Source organism: Culex pipiens, chromosome 2 (assembly GCF_016801865.2).
Source record: "Culex pipiens pallens isolate TS chromosome 2, TS_CPP_V2, whole genome shotgun sequence".
NCBI lineage: Eukaryota > Metazoa > Arthropoda > Insecta > Diptera > Culicidae > Culex > Culex pipiens.
The window spans coordinates 223,290,436-223,308,643 of NC_068938.1; the positions used below are offsets into that span (position 1 = coordinate 223,290,436).

An 18,208-nucleotide genomic window follows, 5' to 3' on the forward strand; every position below is an offset into this window, starting at 1 on the left:
TCTAGCTTTTGCAGGGGATGCCACGTGGGACACTAAACCGTGCAAAGGATCTTGCTCCGACGACGACGACACGGGATGAAATTCAATTGACATTTAAATGATGACAGCTTTTTTGGGTGGACGAGGGGGGGAAGGGGGGGGGGGTTCTTGTCTGTGCGTGGGACGCGAACTGATATGCCCTTCCCTCTCTCTGGGCTTGTCATGCTCTGGCTGTGGTGGCGACGCGCGCGGGGGTGGCTCAATAAGCTCAGTTCGACGTTGTGGGAAGATTTAGTAGGATCCGACGGCGATGCTTTTATGGCTTTGATGGGTCGGTTTGGCGGTGGGCGGGAGAGAAAATCTTGGCTTTTATTTGCTAGTAAAGTTTCATTCAGGAGTGGAGGGAGTTTGCACTGCATGGTTCGAGGGATTTGGTGGACTATATTGGGGCTCAAGTTGGAATGATAAGTAGCTTTAAACCAGAAAAAATGGTTTGAGAGATGTTTAGCGTTGTTTTTTTAAGCATTTACAACCTAACCATGTACAACAAATTTTCATGTTTATAATTTGACAGCTCAATAGTAAGAATTTTCACGAATACAATCGGCTCTCTGGTTTTTATCAAAGGCATCTAAATTTTATCTTGTAAATCTCGTAGATTACGCCTACTTCGAACAAGTTTATCAAAAGCATTAGTGAAAACCTGCAAAACATAGTTTTTAAAGCTTAGCAAATTCCGGTCAGGTTTAAGAGTAAACTGTTGTTTGGAACTCTTATAGATCACTTAAAAACATTTTTTTTTATTTTTGAACAAATCCATTTGGACACATTGGATAAAATTTACAATCATTTTAAGGGTGCACAGTAGGCCGTCCCAAAAAAATGAAAAGTTGTCAAATCTGCGGTGCTCACCCCTAGAATGATAGTTAAGGATGTCAGGATCAATGTTTTCATACAACAAAAAAATCCCAAAAATGGTTTATAACTCGCGCGCGGAGCTTGAATGAAAAAAGTGCATTTTTCGAGTATTTTTCAGAAATGCGCGTAACAATCATACTAAAGTCATTCAAATTTGGTCGCCTTGGGCTTCAAGTTATAGTTTAATGTCCCCTGAACAAATTCCTGTATAGACATGGTCCATAAAAGCTTGTGTTTGGACATAGCAGGGCGTTTTAGGGAGAAAAAATTGTATTTTTTAGCTAAAAAATTTCAAAGATCACTCCCCAAAACGTGCCAAAAAAATTTGCAGGCAAAACTAATGCATTCAGCTTATAGGAAATTTTACGGAGATCATTTTGCTATTTTCAACATTCAATTTATGTCCACGCAAAGCCAAGATATTTGCATTTTAGTGAACAAAAAGTGACGAATTTTCAAAATTCTTAGTATATAAGCGTTTTTAGCATATAACATGGGCTACTATGATTACAAACGAGAAGGCATATATTTTGGATATTTTTATTTTGCTCGCTCAAAAACGATATTTGTCAAAAACATTTCATGAAAAAACATGATATTTTCTCACAATGTGACGTAAACGACAAATGAGCATAAATCAAAATTAATTTTATTAAAGTTCATATCTCCGAGCTGTGAACGTGATTTTTTTTTGCATGTACATTCAAATGTACAAATTTATAAAATTTAATTATAAAAAACATATTTTTTTTCAAAAAAAGTTACCCATCAGAGCTTTATTTGTTCATATGGAGAAGATTACAGAGCAATACAAATAAATATGTCGTTTACGTCACATTGTGAGAATATCTCATGTTTTTTCATGAAATGTTTTTGACAAATATCGTTTTTGAGCGAGCAAAATAAAAATATCCAAAATATATGCTTTCTCGTTTGTAATCATAGTAGCCCATGTTATATGCTAAAAACGCTTATAGACTAAGAATTTTGAAAATTCGTCACTTTTTGTTCACTAAAATGCAAATATCTTGGCTTTGCGTGGACATAAATTGAATGTTGAAAATAGCAAAATGATCTCCGTAAAATTTCCTTTATGCTGAATGCATTAGTTTTGCCTGCAAAATTGTTTGGCTCGTTTTGGGGAGTGATTTTTGAAATTTTTTAGCTAAAAAATACAATTTTTTCTCCCTAAAACGCCCTGCCATGTCCAAACACAAGCTTTTATGGACCATGTCTATACAGGAATTTGTTCAGGGGACATTAAACTATAACTTGAAGCCCAAGGCGACCAAATTTGAATGATTTTAGTATGATTGTTACGCGCATTTCTGAAAAATACTCGAAAAATGCACTTTTTTCATTCAAGCTCCGCGCGCGAGTTGTAAACCATTTTTGGGATTTTTTTGTTGTATGAAAATATTGTTTCTGACATCCTAATCTATCATTCTAGGGGTGAGCACCGAAGATTTGACAACTTTTCATTTTTTTGGGACGGCCTAGTGCACAGCAACCAAGGAAGTTTTTGTCTTCTTATTCCAAAATTGACAAACTCACGGACCCAATCCTGCAACAATCTGATTGTAAAAATTTGAAAGTTTTGTTGAAAATCCTTAGTAGATAGTACTTTCAGGGGATGAATAAAAAGTTATATCGAAAATACTAAAATATCTGTAACAAAAATCTTGATGCAAAAGCTCTGGTTGATGTGCACCGTTAAGGTAAAAGATATATTTTTGATGCCAAGTTTCACCATATCTCTTCCGTTTCTCAAAATTGAAAAAAAAACTCGATGGATTGGTCTTCCCCGGATCGGAAAATCCGACGACAAGGGTCTCAACCAACAACGCTGGTGGTGTTGTGTACCCAAGAGGTGGTCCACTCCCCGCGGAGCGCTGGCTCGCCTGGCATCAAAAAAGGACTATTTGCCAGAGGGATATTGGCAGACGAGTTCGGTAAGCAAGCTGCTCTCCACCGTCATCGGTTGGTTAGTCGGCTCTGGATCGAATTTCAACTTCGCTCTTGGTGTTCTAACAAGGTTTTCAAGTCCCACCCGGTCGTCTTCAAAGTGAGTGTGTTTGCATACTCCATGCTCCAAGATTCGACCCGTTCCGGGGGTGACGAATCCAACTGCGAAATGGGCGGAAATCAAATTAAACCTTAATTGAGAGATTTGTTACACACAAAACGGGTTCAGAACACGGCCCCCGGTTCCGAGGAGGGGCCGCACGTGGAGAGCATCGCGTTGTGACAAATTGGTAGTCCCAGCGAAGCAGCGGGTACAGACCGGGTAAATTATACCCAATCAAGTTCAGAGTGAGACTTGTTGGAAGTAGCGAAAAAAGAATTCATTTGCAAAAGTTTTCCACCGAAAGAGAGAGATTCTGGTTTTACCTGGCGAACAAAAAATAATTTCCTGGGAAACAAAACACAAAACAGACGCACCGGAACAAAAAGTGGCAATTTGCAAAGTTGGCAGCAGAAATGTATAATATGATAAATCGTTCTAAACTTTAATGGCGGGACGGGCACCTTCGTGAAGTGTGCGTACCTCTCTAAAGCTTTTAATTATTCTAGCGATAGCCGGAAGGATCCAATTTGAATTTTAATAGCTTTTAAGGGGCAAACTTTTGGTGGAAATATTATTAATTAGCCCGAAAATGTACTGAAGCACCCGCCGAGGCTTGATGTTTAAGCAGATTTGCCAGGTTCACTTTGATTGGACATTTTTTAGGTCAGAATTGAAGAGTTGCCATGAAAACTCAACAGATGGGGTCTAAAGCAACCTGGGCTGGACAATTATCACATATACATGACGAAATCCAGTCTGCAACCCGCCTAGATCAAATGCGAATGCATGGAAATTCAGATGGGAAGGTTAAGCATTTCTGGGTAATAAAAAGAACAGAAAAATAGTATGTCTGTGTTCCGTTCTAGAAGTGTGACGAAAGGTCGCAATCCTCAACAATTTTAGAAAACGAACATCCTGTCAAAGAATTCCAAGTAATCAAATCAAACCCCAGTCTAAAATCATTCCAAGAATCGTCCCCACCCCTACCATCCAACCGGTAAAGACGATTGTGAAATTGATCTTTTCAACTTGTTCAACTTTGTCCGTCCGTCCATGGAGTCGATAGCATCGGTGTCGATTTGCCTTCCGTCGACAATTATCTGGGGTGGCCGCCGTCGGGCCGTAGCTCATTTTCCGGGATACGGTTTCAGTGAGTTGCTGCTGATTGTGTTATAGTTACTGCTTCCGGTTTCTCGGCCTTTTTTCTGAAGCTTTGCCAGCGGGGGGAAACGAAGGAAATGTCGATAATTTGATGAGGCACGTGCCCGCCGTGAGAATCGTCCGTGAAGGGCGATTAGAAGTTGGAACCGACGCAATAAAGATTCGGTGGGCTTTTTAGTACTTTGATAATTAATTTCGTCTGTTGGTTTGATCTGTTTGGCTGTGGGCGGGAGCTTTGAAGACAAATTTGATTTGATCGAAGTGGGCGCGCACCGAACGATTTCTAAATTTATTCTTGTGACATTCTTTGCTTACATTTTAAAGTTTTTGTCGATTTCATGAACATTCATCAAAAGTAGTTCAAAAACCAACAAGTGCCAAGCGAGATATTGAGCACAAATTGATTGACCATACAATTCGTACTTCCGAGAAGAGAAATACCCAACATCAACTGTCATCCGCTGCGGGATGCCATATTTCCAACCCATTTTCGAAACCCCGTTTTTTCGGTGCAATCGCAGCACACCATGCACCACACGACGTTCATGAAAGCTTGTGAATAAATAAATTAGTGTTCGCTCACGCGCTTCACTAGCCGCAAAAAGTGGAGGGGGGGGGGGCACTTGCAGGGTATCAACAAAATGTGTTTCATTATTTCGCGCCATCGATAATTATACTTGATAGATTTTCGCCACATTTTCCGTCCTTCCGTCACCATCGCGTTCGGTTTTCCACAGCTTGCTATGGTTTTTACATTTTCCCATCGACTTGCCGAGGCAGTGCCATTTATTCAATTTGTGCTCTTTTTTTTTGTTGAGTACTACTCGGTGCATGCTTCTCATTTAACTTTTTATGTTTGTCGTGCTGCACCGCGATACCGACGAATTATACGCGCGCGGAACACAATTAAAATGTGCAAAGTGACAACCCCCTCGAACGAGTTGAAAATCGGCAAATTTGCGGTGGACAAAATAAAGTGTTCATTTCTCGAGTTTTTTTTGAAAAGGTCCTATCAACAAAATTTTCACTTTTTGCTTTTTGGGTGTTTTTGAATACCCCTGACTCAAGGCGGTTTTAAAAACACCCAAAAAGCAAAAATTTAAAATTTTGTTTATAGGACCTTTTCAAAAAAAACTCTAGATTTGCTTTGTATTTTTGTATTTTTGTATTTTTGTATTTTTGTATTTTTGTATTTTTGTATTTTTGTATTTTTGTATTTTTGTATATTGTATTTTTGTATTTTTGTATTTTTGTATTTTAGTTTTTTTTTTGTATTTTTGTATTTTTGTATTTTTGTATTTTTGTATTTTTGTATTTTTGTATTTTTGTATTTTTGTATTTTTGTATTTTTGTATTTTTGTATTTTTGTATTTTTGTATTTTTGTATTTTTGTATTTTTGTATTTTTGTATTTTTGTATTTTTGTATTTTTGTATTTTTGTATTTTTGTATTTTTGTATTTTTGTATTTTTGAATTTTTGTATTCCAGAGTGTACAAAAAGACCAACTTAAGTAAATCTTGAAAATATGTGCTCAACCTACAACAGATTGAATAAATTGACGGGCTTGATCGGCAAACCCCGTTTCCGATACATGTGATTGTTGCCTCCAAATAGAATTACATCACTCAAGTCTGTTTTGATCGAAGCGGGAGGGAAAAAAAAATCAATCACAAATTCCACTTCAATGAGCAAGTAAATGTTGCGCCGCCCCGTAACATGCGATTTCTTTCACGTCACATCGGAAGACGACGACGACGACGCGTGCTCCAGCGTGAATTGTGGAAAAGTATCAACTTCACAACCTTCTCGTTCTGACTGACGTGCCTCCGTGATGGCTTTTCACACGTTCGCTTTCCACATTTTTCCATCTCGTGTTCTTTTCCGCATCATCTCTCCCTATAACTCCTTGCCATCATCACGTAAACACTCTTATTGAGTACGGAGTAAATTTCAATTCTGTTTGATACAATTTCCTTTAATGTACGTGCGACAATCTCGGCTAGACCGAGGGGAAAACGTGAAAAACTCTCATCTTCTTGCTATAATTCCTGGTGGAGGAAAATATTGGTAGAAGATACACAAAATTGGACATCACAGTAGGCACCGTAATACGAAGTCACTAATGAAAAGCTCGAATGGAAAGTGTTAGTTCCAATCGAGGCAGGCCGTGCAAAACCACGTGTGGGCTTGTCCATGTGGAGCTCTAATATCGTGCAGTAGAGGCTATGGTTTTTCCTTTCATCTCAGAAAACGGGATGGATCTTATTGCTTGGGAGATTATCCTACAAACACACACTCTTACATATTTGTTCCCAAAAGTAATAAAACACAAATACATACTCACACAGAGAAGTGAAATAAGAGAGGAGACAGAACGGATTAAATATAGCATAAATGGTACCTATACCTGCCACCGCCTACTTTGATACAAAACAAACACTCGCAGCCTGCTGCGAGGAGGAGTACGGCATATGTTTGGCATGCCATGTTTTCCACCAAACAGAATGTTGTCAGCGTCGGTGTTGGTTGTGGTTGTTGTTGTCTTTTTATTTATTTGCAACCTGCTGCTGGGTTGACCAATTCCATGCTGATTTGCGGTTTGGAAATTTATAATAATATGCAATACTTTTTTTTTGCGAAATTGGAACGATGTCTATGTTCCTGTTTTTGGACTTATTGAACATTTTTGCAAACAGCTTTTGAAATGTTTAAAATTTTGGAGCTACGTTTTCATTTTTCAAACTTTTCATAAATAATTCTGTTCCTCAAACTGGAACCCGTCTTGCACTTGAATTGCCAATGGTACGACATGTGCCAGAGACGACATGAGAGGACGAAACGCCATAACAGTCTCCCAACATATACAAAACAACAACAAAAAGAAGCTTTTTCGTGTCGTGCCCACTTCAACAGGTTTTTCCTCGACACGTGAGTATTCTCGTTCACCGAAAAACAATAGTTGGACCGTGGCTTCCAGCTCAGCCATCCTAGTCAAGGTGTACCCGGTTGGGGATTGTCTGGGTGGTGGGAGTTGAATTAAATATTCATTCTCTGGGTTGGGACAAGCTTCGAGGTTAAAGTATTGGGAGGCTCCACAAAATAACACATGTTAGAAGGTAGAAGAACACAAAACAGTGATTTTGGGGGTAATTGATAGGTGTCGTGGGTGGCAAAGGTGACAATAGTTTACCGATTGCATGAGTATTTTGACCTTCTGCATAATGAAGTTAAACAACAATTTTCGATAATTGGACCAACCAGGTTACACAATAACTTGATCAATAGTTCAGCAGATAAGAAATTAAAGATCTTTCTTTCAATAATAACGTAAACTACCCAACAACAAAACTTTCACCCAAAATGAAAACATCCCTTCGTGCAATCAAAAAGTTACTGGACAAACTTCCGGTCTGGAACGCGTCTCTCTCTCTCGTTGCTTCCTTATCGTCTATTTTCACACCGTTGTTTTACAAGCTTAATCGCTGAGCATTAGTAAGACTTTTCCCCTTCTCCGTTCCACCAAGTTAGACTAGGGACCACAAACTGCTGTAGTATGTCATTTCGGTTGGTTTCACTCTCCCTCCGAGCTGTGGCCACCGAAACTTGAGAGCAGTTTGTGCTGGCTGGAAAATTGACTTGTTTAGAGTGGGATATTTGTCGTTGTTGGGCTTGAAAGTGCTGAAGATTTAACTTTTCAACACTCTTTTCAAAACAGTGTTGAAAAATTTAACTTTTCAACTCGATTTTCCTATATTCTACCTCAAATCAATATACATAGTTGAATTTGATCCACCCTAAACTGGTCAACAACTAATAGTTAAAGAATTTCTGGAATGTTGCGTTCACCAGCCAAAACCGAAGTGTACAAGCTTATGTCTCTCCGTTTCAGCCCTGTTTCTTTCGGAAAAAGAGTCCCTTCAATATCCTTGTCAGACGATGTTGTTGGAGTCCAGCAGAACAAACGAGCAACATTATTTGGTGATTATGTTTTGTGGCACATTTTTTCCTTCCTCCCCCCCGCAAGCCTGGGAGCACGTGCCGTAGTGGCATGTTTGGGCGTATTATTGCCACATTTCGACGGGTTCTCTAGTTTTTTTCTGTTTTACCTCCATACGTTTACGCCCTTTTGGAAGCCTTATCCTGTCTGGCTGAGAGGGAAAAACTTATGTGGCTTGAATGTTGGAATGCACTCAGTTGCGGGTAAGGTTTCGGATTAGGTTTTGGTTAAAACAATGGATGATAATTTATTTTAATGTTGAACTTTAATTAATTTTCTTTCTAGACTAAAGTTAAATAAAACGCGCGGGGACATAAACTTTGACTAAAATTTGCTACAGAATGATTGGGTCAAAAATATCCTTTAAAATTTGACTTTTGAATGCTCTTCAAACATAGAATCAATTTTACAACAGAGTTATTATTTTGCTGTTTTTAAATTTCTCGTGATTTTTTATTTTGTATTTTGTTATTTGAATGACTATGTTCTAATACACCATGTTGCATCATTAGTTTTTCAAACAGATTTGGGGGCTTTCTGAACAAAAGTTCTTAACAAATATTTTATAATCTATATCTTGGAAAGGTATTTTCTGATCGATTTGGTGTCTTCAACAAATAAGTACTTGAAAAAAAAACCCAAATTAGCTATTTAATTTTTAATTGCAAAAACTCGATTTTGTTTTTTTTTTATAAATATGTTTCAGTTGACCAAATAACTGAAATTTTTAATATAACCGTAAAAAGTTCTTTTCGCAATTTTTTGTCGTCAAATCTTACATTTTTTCAAAACTAATGATTGCAAAACAACTAAACTAGTAAAAATAGTAGTTTATGCAACAAGTTGCAAAAAGAGGATTTTTTCAGCACGAGTCGTACATTTATCCAACGAGGTTCACCGAGTTGGATAAATACGACGAGTGCTGAAAAAATCAAGTTTTGCAACGGGTTCCATACAACATTTTTAGCAATTTCAAAAAACACCCATTGAGTGAAATTTTGAGTCGAATTTTCATGTATTTTGTCAATAAATCGTTTAAATCAAAAAAATGTTGAAAAGTGTTACTTTTCGAAACAAGTGCTGAAAAGTTCTACTTTTCAGCACCCATTTCAGTGCTGAAAAGTAGAACTTTTCAGCATTTATTTTGAAAAGTGTTGCTATTCGATTCTGTTATTTTTGGTACAGAAAAGTAGACTATTTCGTCGTTCAAGAATGACAGGAAAAGTAAGTAGTTTCACGACGGAATTGCAAAATAGTAGTTTATGTAACAAGTTGCAAAAAGAGGATTTTTTCAGCACGAGTCGTACATTTATCCAACGAGGTTCACCGAGTTGGATAAATACGACGAGTGTTGAAAAAATCAAGTTTTGCAACGAGTTCCATACAACATTTTTTGCAATTCCGAAAAACACCCATTGAGTGAAATTTTAAGTTAAATTTTCATGTATTTTTAAATAAATCGTTTAAATAAAGAAAAATGTTGAAAAGTTTTACTTTTCGAAACAAGTGCTGAAAAGTTCAACTTTTCAGCATTCATTTCAGTGCTGAAAAGTAGAACTTTTCAGCATTTATTTTGAAAAGTGTTGCTATTCGATTCAGTTATTTTTGGTAGAAAAAAGTAGGCCGTTTCATTTCTTCAGAAGGACAGGAAAAGTTGACAGTTTCACAGCGGAATTGCAAAAAATTATGTTTAACAACCGTAAAAGATTTGTGTACACCTAACTACATATTATGCATTCCTAATATGTTATTATTCAAGCAGAAAATATCCAGTTTTCATTAAAACTTATTAAAATTCTTGAGAATTTCACAAGACCACTGATGGAATAAAGGAAAATCAAATTCTTCCTTCGCTGGACGGGACTAAAATTAATACTGAAATATTCTGGAAAGGGCTGATAATATTTTGAAGCATAAGTCATTTAATCTAAAAAAAATATTTTGTTCGTGATTCGAAAACAATTTCAAAATTTTTAAGCCAAGACTAACATTTTAATAGGGCGTAATATTGAATGTAATATTGAAAAGATCGAAAAATTTCACGAATGTTTCATATTTTAACATTGAAAATCGGACAATTAGTTGCTGAGATATTGACATTAGAAAATTGTGTGTTGTTTGGGTGAGACTTAGAAAAACATCAATTTTCCTTTTTTAAACCTTTGCATGGCAATATCTCAACAACTAAGGGTCGTATTAACAAAGTTCAAAAAAGCAAAATATTGAGAGTTTTCTCAGCTTTTCAAAAATATTTTTTTCAAAAGTAGGCAAACATGTGCACTAATTTTTAAAAATGAAAAACTGCGACTATTTTCAAAAAAGTCACCTAAAAATGGATTTAACTTGAAAACGGTGCACTTTATCAAAATTTCACTAAAGTACTTTTTGATTGCAAAATTGATTTTACATCGAAAAATGAAGTTGAAAATTTTTTGCGACCAATTTTTCGATTTTTTGAAAAAATCAGTATTGATTCAAAAATTCATTACTCGCTCAAAGATTTTTTGCCCAACCTGGAAATTTCTGAAAAGTTGGCATTTGATGTCCTCTAAAACATATTAAAAAATAAAAAAAATTAAAATAGTGTTTTTTTGCAAATCAAGTTTTAGTGACAAAAAGTTAAATAAAAAATCACCAAATTTTTTTTACCGTGTATCATTTTTTTCCAGTGTAGTCCGTATCCATACCTACAACTTTGCCCAAGACACCAAATCGACCAAAAAATTCCTTCAAAAGATACAGATTTTTAAATTTTCATACATCATTTTTGTATGGCCAGCTGCCAAATTTGTATGGAAAATTATATGGACAAACTAATGATGCAAAATGGCTTCTTTGGGCATACCGAAGGCACCAAAAAAGTTTCAGTCGGATTTAAAATACAAAAATTAAAATTTAAGAAAAAAGACCGATTTCGTAGAGAATTGCTCAACTTTTAAATTCGTAAATGATTTGAGAAAATAGCGCTGTTCGTGAACAGTAAACCATGACTGTGAAAATTCATCAATTTTATTTTGCACAATTTCAAAATTACGATTACACCGGTAAAAATTTCACGAAGGTTTCGGGTTTTTTTTTTCGTGTACCCAGAACCATTCTGAGGTTATGGATATTTGAATATTTTCTAGCAGCATTTTGTAAAGTTTGATTTTACATCAGTTAGGAAGATAGGACCATACATTCTTTAAGATAGTTTTATTTGAACGGTATTGTTTTAGTTTTTTAAATCAAATAACAAAAAAGTTCGTTTTCTCATGCTTGGTTCTTCGGAAAGCCGGGTCTGCTCCCAATTTCAGGCGGTTAACGATCACTAAATTACTGTTCTGATTGGATTTGATTTTTTTTTTGAAAAATTTCCATACAAACGTCGAGCAACCCTAATGTACAGTCTAGACTCGATTAACCGAAGTTTCGAGTATCCAAATGTTTCTTAGGAACTTCAGATAATCGAATCATGGACAAAATAACTTTTTTTTATTACGTTGACGGTGATGGATTATCAAAGGAATAATCTCATCACCACTATTTTGGAAGCCGCATTTTTGCAGTCATATTTGAGCTCAATAAGGCAATGAAAAAACATGTTTTCGCGGTTCGACTTTCCGAAGTGATGTTTTTGCCGAGGACTTCGGATAATTGAGCCTGAAGTCTTTAGGGGTTTGAATGAGACACAATATTTGTTTGTTCTGATAAGATTGGATTATATTCAAAAATCTTCCATAAACACGTCTAGCCACTCTAGTGTTTATGCTTCTAGATGTGCTTTTAAACCTAGCAAACGATATTTTTAAATGACTGAAGATGCTCACCTAAATGCTTCCGATGCCTCATGAAACAGTAGATGAAAATGTTGTCGATATCCTAGATAAGGTCGTCATCTAACCTCAATATAACCGTGACATTACCACGGCTTTCCACCCCAATGTTGACTTTAAACCAACCTCCAGGATTAGCGACGAGGTAGTAGTCGTAAAGGAATCCTTCCCGAAACCCGATATTGATAAAGAGGCAACGCTCTTTAAATCACCTCGTAAAAAAGAACCTACCCGTCCCCCGTCCCCTCCGACGCGTATAGCTATGTAGATTCCGCTCATCAAACTTGTCGCTGGAAAAGTGTCGATGGAATTTTAATAACTTCCATCGTCATCTTCACCGTTCCGTTCGTCGTCACCGGTTGGCGCTGATCCAAGTTGGCTCTGAACGCTCGAACGAACGGAATATCGGGGCGAAAAAAAACTCTTCTACCGCGCCAAGGAAATGGATTCGAGAAGGCCAAAGTACTTAACCGGTTGATTGATTTCGGTAATGGTTTTTCGGCACTTGATGTGCTCTCCTCGTTTAGCGCGAGGTTTTTTCCTGCCTTGAGGAAATTTGCGCGACCGGCCTGCTGTGGCCGGCGGCGTCTTTTTCAACAAACAGCTATACTTTTTGTTTACTCGCAAAAGTAGGCGACGCGACGTCAAGCACGGTCTGCCGAGATGGCTGTGATTGGCACCTGATGATAAGGGATGAAAACACTTGTAAACCAAATCGGACCGAATTGATTAAATTTCGAAGATAGAGATACATTTTTTTTCGTCGATGGAGCTGCATGGTCTTCCAACAGAACCATCAATTCTGCACACGCTCAGCGCTCAATTACGATAATTCGAAGCCCCTGGGGGAATCCCCCTCCCCCGTTTCGGCAATACCTTTTTCGTCCAGATTGATCGATTCGGATTTCCGGCTACTTTCGGCTGGATCAAATCACGGCACTCACCAATTTATGCGGCTCGTAACTTTCGGGTACTGTTCAATGGCGAGGAAAATTGACATGACACGGCGACGAGCAACAGGATTCGGGACCAAGACACGGTTGAAAAGAAAAATTTAAAGAAACATAAGCTCTCGGTCCAACAACAAATGGAACGTAGCTGGTGGAACGGAAACGGAAACGAAATCACACACGAGCAGCCGTGAGTTATGTGTGCTGGCACGGACACGGTAGCAGGCCATGAATTTTGGAAGGGCGTTTTCATTTTGTATGAAGCATTCTTTCCCCCGGTGAGTTAGAACGGTGCTTAGTAGGTTGTGGTGATTTTTCTCACTTTTCGACTAAGTCGTCGTGATTGGATAGCTTTTTAAGTCATTTTTCTTTGTTGATTGTCGAGTTACAGTTAACTTTTATTTATAAATATACCTAAAATTAATCTTCAAAGATATCCAGATTCATGTTTTTACGCGAAATAACTTCGCGGCCGACTAGATTGCTTGTTTTATCCCAAAGCGTGATGGATGCTAATGTAAAAGTCAACGGAACAAATCACGAAACCAAACGTATTTATACCTTCCATCACTCCGGAGACTGTCCCCGGGGGCGGTCGGTATTGTGACAACAAGACACGAACAACAAGAAAGCAAACAATAATCTAATATTAATTCTCGTCCGAAAGTTGGCACGCTGAAATATTTTCCATCTTATCTAGTGCTGCTCTCCGTAAAGTAAAGGACGAACAGACAAAAAATCACTTTTTTTTTGTTCAGGACACTTTAGCGTTTCTTTCTACCTTTCACGCGAGGATAAATAATTCATCTCGCGAAGCCATCACCAGCAGCAGCAGCAATTCCAACCGAGCGAGCATTGAGCCGGTTCCGAAGGCTTGGAAAAATGTTTAATATAAATTTCTCCTTTTTCTCTCTCTTTTTTCCATTTCTCGGTTACCTTTCCCTAAACCAGGGGATTCGGCAAGCAAGGCTTTCAATGTCAAGGTGAGTATTAGAAAGAAGGGAAGTGGGAAATGTCTTCCACTCCACTAGACACTAGCACTGATGGCATTCCGGTGGCAGTAGGCGATGCGCGGCTCTGTGATGAACAGCAAGGATAATCGGCGAGGAAATATCGGAATTATTAATAGACCATTTCGTTGCGATTAACCCCCGCCAGTAATCAATTCTAGCATGGAAGAGGAAAGGGAAGGGCTTTTCAAAGTAGTAAAGTGAAATGGCACGTTCTGTGTTCGTGTTGGCATCCAAATTAGAAAAAAAACAAGAGACTATCAACAGATTGTAGCACGAACATCAAAAGGAATGTTTCAGGACAAGTTTCATAACCATTACTACACGGAAAAAAGGTTGATCGCAAAAATTACAAAACCATACAAAAATAAAAATTAATGCAAAAAAAACTTAAAAACTAAAATACTAAAATACAAAAATATAAAAATACAAAAATACTAAAATACTAAAATACTAAAATACTAAAATACTAAAATACTAAAATACTAAAATACTAAAATACTAAAATACTAAAATACTAAAATACTAAAATACTAAAATACTAAAATACTAAAATACTAAAATACTAAAATACTAAAATACTAAAATACTAAAATACTAAAATACTAAAATACTAAAACACAAAAAGACAACCATGCAACTCTTTTCCAAATTCGAAGTTTACTCGGAATTAGATTGCTATTTTATATGGGCAGTTTTAACTTATTCCAAGACTAGGATCTCAGGTGTGACTTAATGAGGTAACAAGTGATGGTTTTTTCACCTCTGTCTGATTCATTGGCATCCCAACGTAAAATAAAACAAGATGAAAAACAATTCGTACATAGACTAAAATTGAAGACAGAACAATGCAAACACATCCAAGCCCATCCAGTGCCAGCATCTTTGCCACTCCACCGTAATCAGCAGAGTAGGCTGCCGGCGACGTGTGATACACATTTAGCGTCCAAGTGTGCTTCGGGGCCCCTAATTGATTTATAGCGAACAAGTGCTGAGCAAGCTGCTGTCAACTCATCAAAACAAAAGTCCTCCTCTCGTGCGACACATTGACATAATTGTTTCTTATTTTTTTTCTCTCCTTCCCGCCAGTTTGCTCCTTTGTCGTACACAAACGATGCCACGAGTACGTGACCTTCAAGTGTCCGGGTGCGGATAAGGGCGCAGATTCAGACGTAAGTTGGCTTGGTTTTTCATTTTTTTTATTTAATCATAAGTATGTTTTTTATTGCCACGAATGTGACATAATTTTTTGCAATAGTAGGGCAGATATATTTTTAAAATTTAGAATAGAATTCGATGAAAAAATGGTTCAATTCAAGGTGCTACTAACACGGAGCTAACGCAGGACAATTTCGCAGCATTTCAGTTTGAATTTTGAGCTACTGATTTGTCGACTTTTGAGGTTGATTTTAATTTTCTCGCAGCTTCCTATTTGATTTAGCCAACAAAAAGTAACGAAAATCGGCGATTTATCGAATGCCAAATGCATGCTTGGTTATTGTTTAGTAGAGTAATGAATTCAACAAAAAAAAAGTTTTCGAACAAATTTCGAGTTGGAACAGCATTCCAGAATCTTATTTTTGAACGGCTTTGAATGGTGTGAGCGTTTGATGAGTTACCTCTTTCCGGCCAGGAGAGAACCGACATTGTTGCGGATCGTTTTTCGATATCTAGAATAGACTAGTGAAAGCGCATCTCTCTATATTTTCACCTGTCATTTTTCTTTCAAATAAATCGAGCCAATCAGTCGAAAACAGAAAAAATACAAAACTCTACTCAATCAATAGCATCAATAGAATAGAGAGCATCTGTCATAATTGCAGTCTACGAACAACAAACATTTTTCATGAACAGATTTTGGTTGGTTTTGAATTATTTGGACGATTTTTATTTTTGTGACCAAGATGGTGTGCGTTTTGCGAGGATTTTAATTTCAACTTGAATAATTTGCGGTAATTTCCGGTTAATTTACTAACATATTTTACAGTTAATTTATTAGTTTTATATTTAGGTTATATATTCCCCCCCATTAATACAGACGGATTAATTTACAACTTATGTTATATGTATACATGATGTGATTCAAGGATACTCGTACCAAACATGAGTTTAAAGAGTCGACCTATTCGAGTCCTACGTTTTGCGATCATTGTGGTTCGTTATTGTACGGTTTAATTCACCAGGGGCTTAAGTGTACAGGTAATAATGGATTAATGACTAGTTTTTCTCTTTTTCTACTTTATCGTTTTCTGTTTGTTTTTTGGTTTTTTATTTAAATTTTCATTTCTTAAACTCAAACCATCAAAACAACTAAACAAGCACACTAAATCTGAAACAAAATCGTTATCTAATAACCAACACTGTCATCTAAAGCTGATGTAGTTTCTTACTAATTTTCAAAACTTTATTGATGTTTTCACTTACTAACAATACTCTTTAACATTGCTTCTCTCTGTGTGTGTAATTCTATTTGTGTACAAATTTTCCAACTATAATCTACAACTTTATTACAACTATCGGTCTCAAAGTTCAGCGTCTCTCAAATTTCGACACCGAGTAGGCGCGTGCTCAGTACTACAAACACACACGTTAAATCGGAAATATCAACACCAATTGCAAATTATTCCGCAGAAAGCCGTTACGCACGAAAACACTTTAGTTCACACACACTCAAAGGTACACACACTTCAACCTCGTTACGGAGCAAAACGGTATCGGCGCGAGGTCAAATGTAAACATCGGAAAAGCAAGCTGTGACTTTTTTCTGTTTGTTATTTTATTATTACTGTACACAGCGAACAAACACACACACATGCGCACACACAACATGTAAACAAACTCGCAGATTTACACTTTTCTCAACCTCTCTGAGTGTGACGTCATCAACACTTATCGCTAGAATTTGCACTTTGAAGATCGTTTAGCCAAGGTGTATCGATTTAAGGCAGGGTGCATCTTCCAGCTGTCGAAAATAATTGCGATTAAACTATAAAACTTAAAAACGCATTCTTAGACCTGTTCGGCCCAATAATTGGTAAATTTTCTGACAGCTGAAAGATTTGCCTTACCATCTCCAATACAAGTACATTGGCCGTTTAGCGGCCTAGTGACGTTTACATTTAGGATGAATCGTAGCAACCATGCACGGGGAAAAAAGAGTTCCCAAAATCGTGAACAAGCGTTCATTGAAAAACGTACCATGAAATTTGAACACTTTGTTCGTGGTTCCCATTTTCATGAACGCTTGTTCACGATTTTGGGAACTCTTTTTTCTCCGTGTGCCGTCGGCCCTCACTTGGTCGGTAAAACGGTTACGAGTTGGGCAAGATGTATCCCATCTGACCAGTCACAGCCTACTGCAAATGCATTGATTATGTGGCAGTAATTTGACTAATCGCGCGACCGGATCCGTAAATCAGCGGGACGTCAAGTCTCGAGTGTCAGCGGTTATGGTCAGTTCTTGCTGGTGCAGCGTGCGTCTGGAATCCCCGTTCAGGTGCACGCTGTGTTTGATCGCGGTAGGCCATGAAGTTTATTAAAGGTCTGGTTTGTAAAAGGTATTTTTATACTGTGATAGCACAACGGCAACGATTTTGAATAAATTTTAATTTAACTTCAGCCGAAATAAAAATTTAAGTTGACAAATCAAAATTTTGCTGGAAACTGTCAAAACTGTCAAAGGTGTACCAAAAGAATATCTCCTTGATCAAATTTGTTTTTTCATTTCTAACACTAAAATTCTTGCAAATTTGTTCGGCCAGACCACTAAACCAAGCCGCTGGTGGTCGCAATAAACACTTTGTTTAGCGCTCCCTAATAAATGCAATTTGCGCCGTGAATTGCTCGCAAGTTGGCGGCGCGCACCGAGACGGCCAATCTTAATCGTGCGTGGACAGGAGCACTCGCCGTGTAGTTCATGGGCGATGGTGGAAGATGGCAGGAGGTGGGAGCATAATAATATATGATGGCGATGCGAAATTAGCACGCTTTTATGACAGTCACCGCCACGCTTCGTCGCTGTCATTTCGGTGACACTCTCTGCTGTTTATGTGGGATGGGCTTAAGTGCCGTCATAAACGTCATCTCGGTGAGGGCAATTTTTTGAAATATGATACCGCCATAGACGATTTAGTGCGATTTTCATCGTTTTATGGATGAATAATTATGTATCTGCTTGAGAAAGAGCAAGTTTGAAAACACGAGTTAAAACACATACACATAAACAATCAACACTCTAAAACACAAATTATTTTTATCTATTATTTTTTAGCTCTTAAGTAGAATTTAATAATTTTACAAATGCCACGTT

The 18,208-nt window shown here is 37.4% G+C and overlaps 1 protein-coding gene across 5 annotated transcripts in view; it reads left to right on the top strand.

Moving 5' to 3' along the window:
* The window catches only part of LOC120423697 (protein kinase C, brain isozyme-like), an 89,312-nt gene that overhangs the window by 42,612 nt on the left and 28,492 nt on the right, over nt 1-18,208 (top strand). For 3 of the 5 annotated variants that reach the window (XM_039587593.2, XM_039587592.2, XM_039587594.2), the window contains exons 3-5: nt 13,841-13,872; nt 14,989-15,071; nt 15,987-16,098. In XM_039587593.2, the coding sequence (XP_039443527.1) occupies nt 13,841-13,872; nt 14,989-15,071; nt 15,987-16,098 (227 nt within the window). Of the gene's footprint in view, nt 1-13,840; nt 13,873-14,988; nt 15,072-15,986; nt 16,099-18,208 lie in introns of those variants that run through there. The other 2 variants (XM_039587595.2, XM_039587597.2) reach the window with 2 other exon arrangements.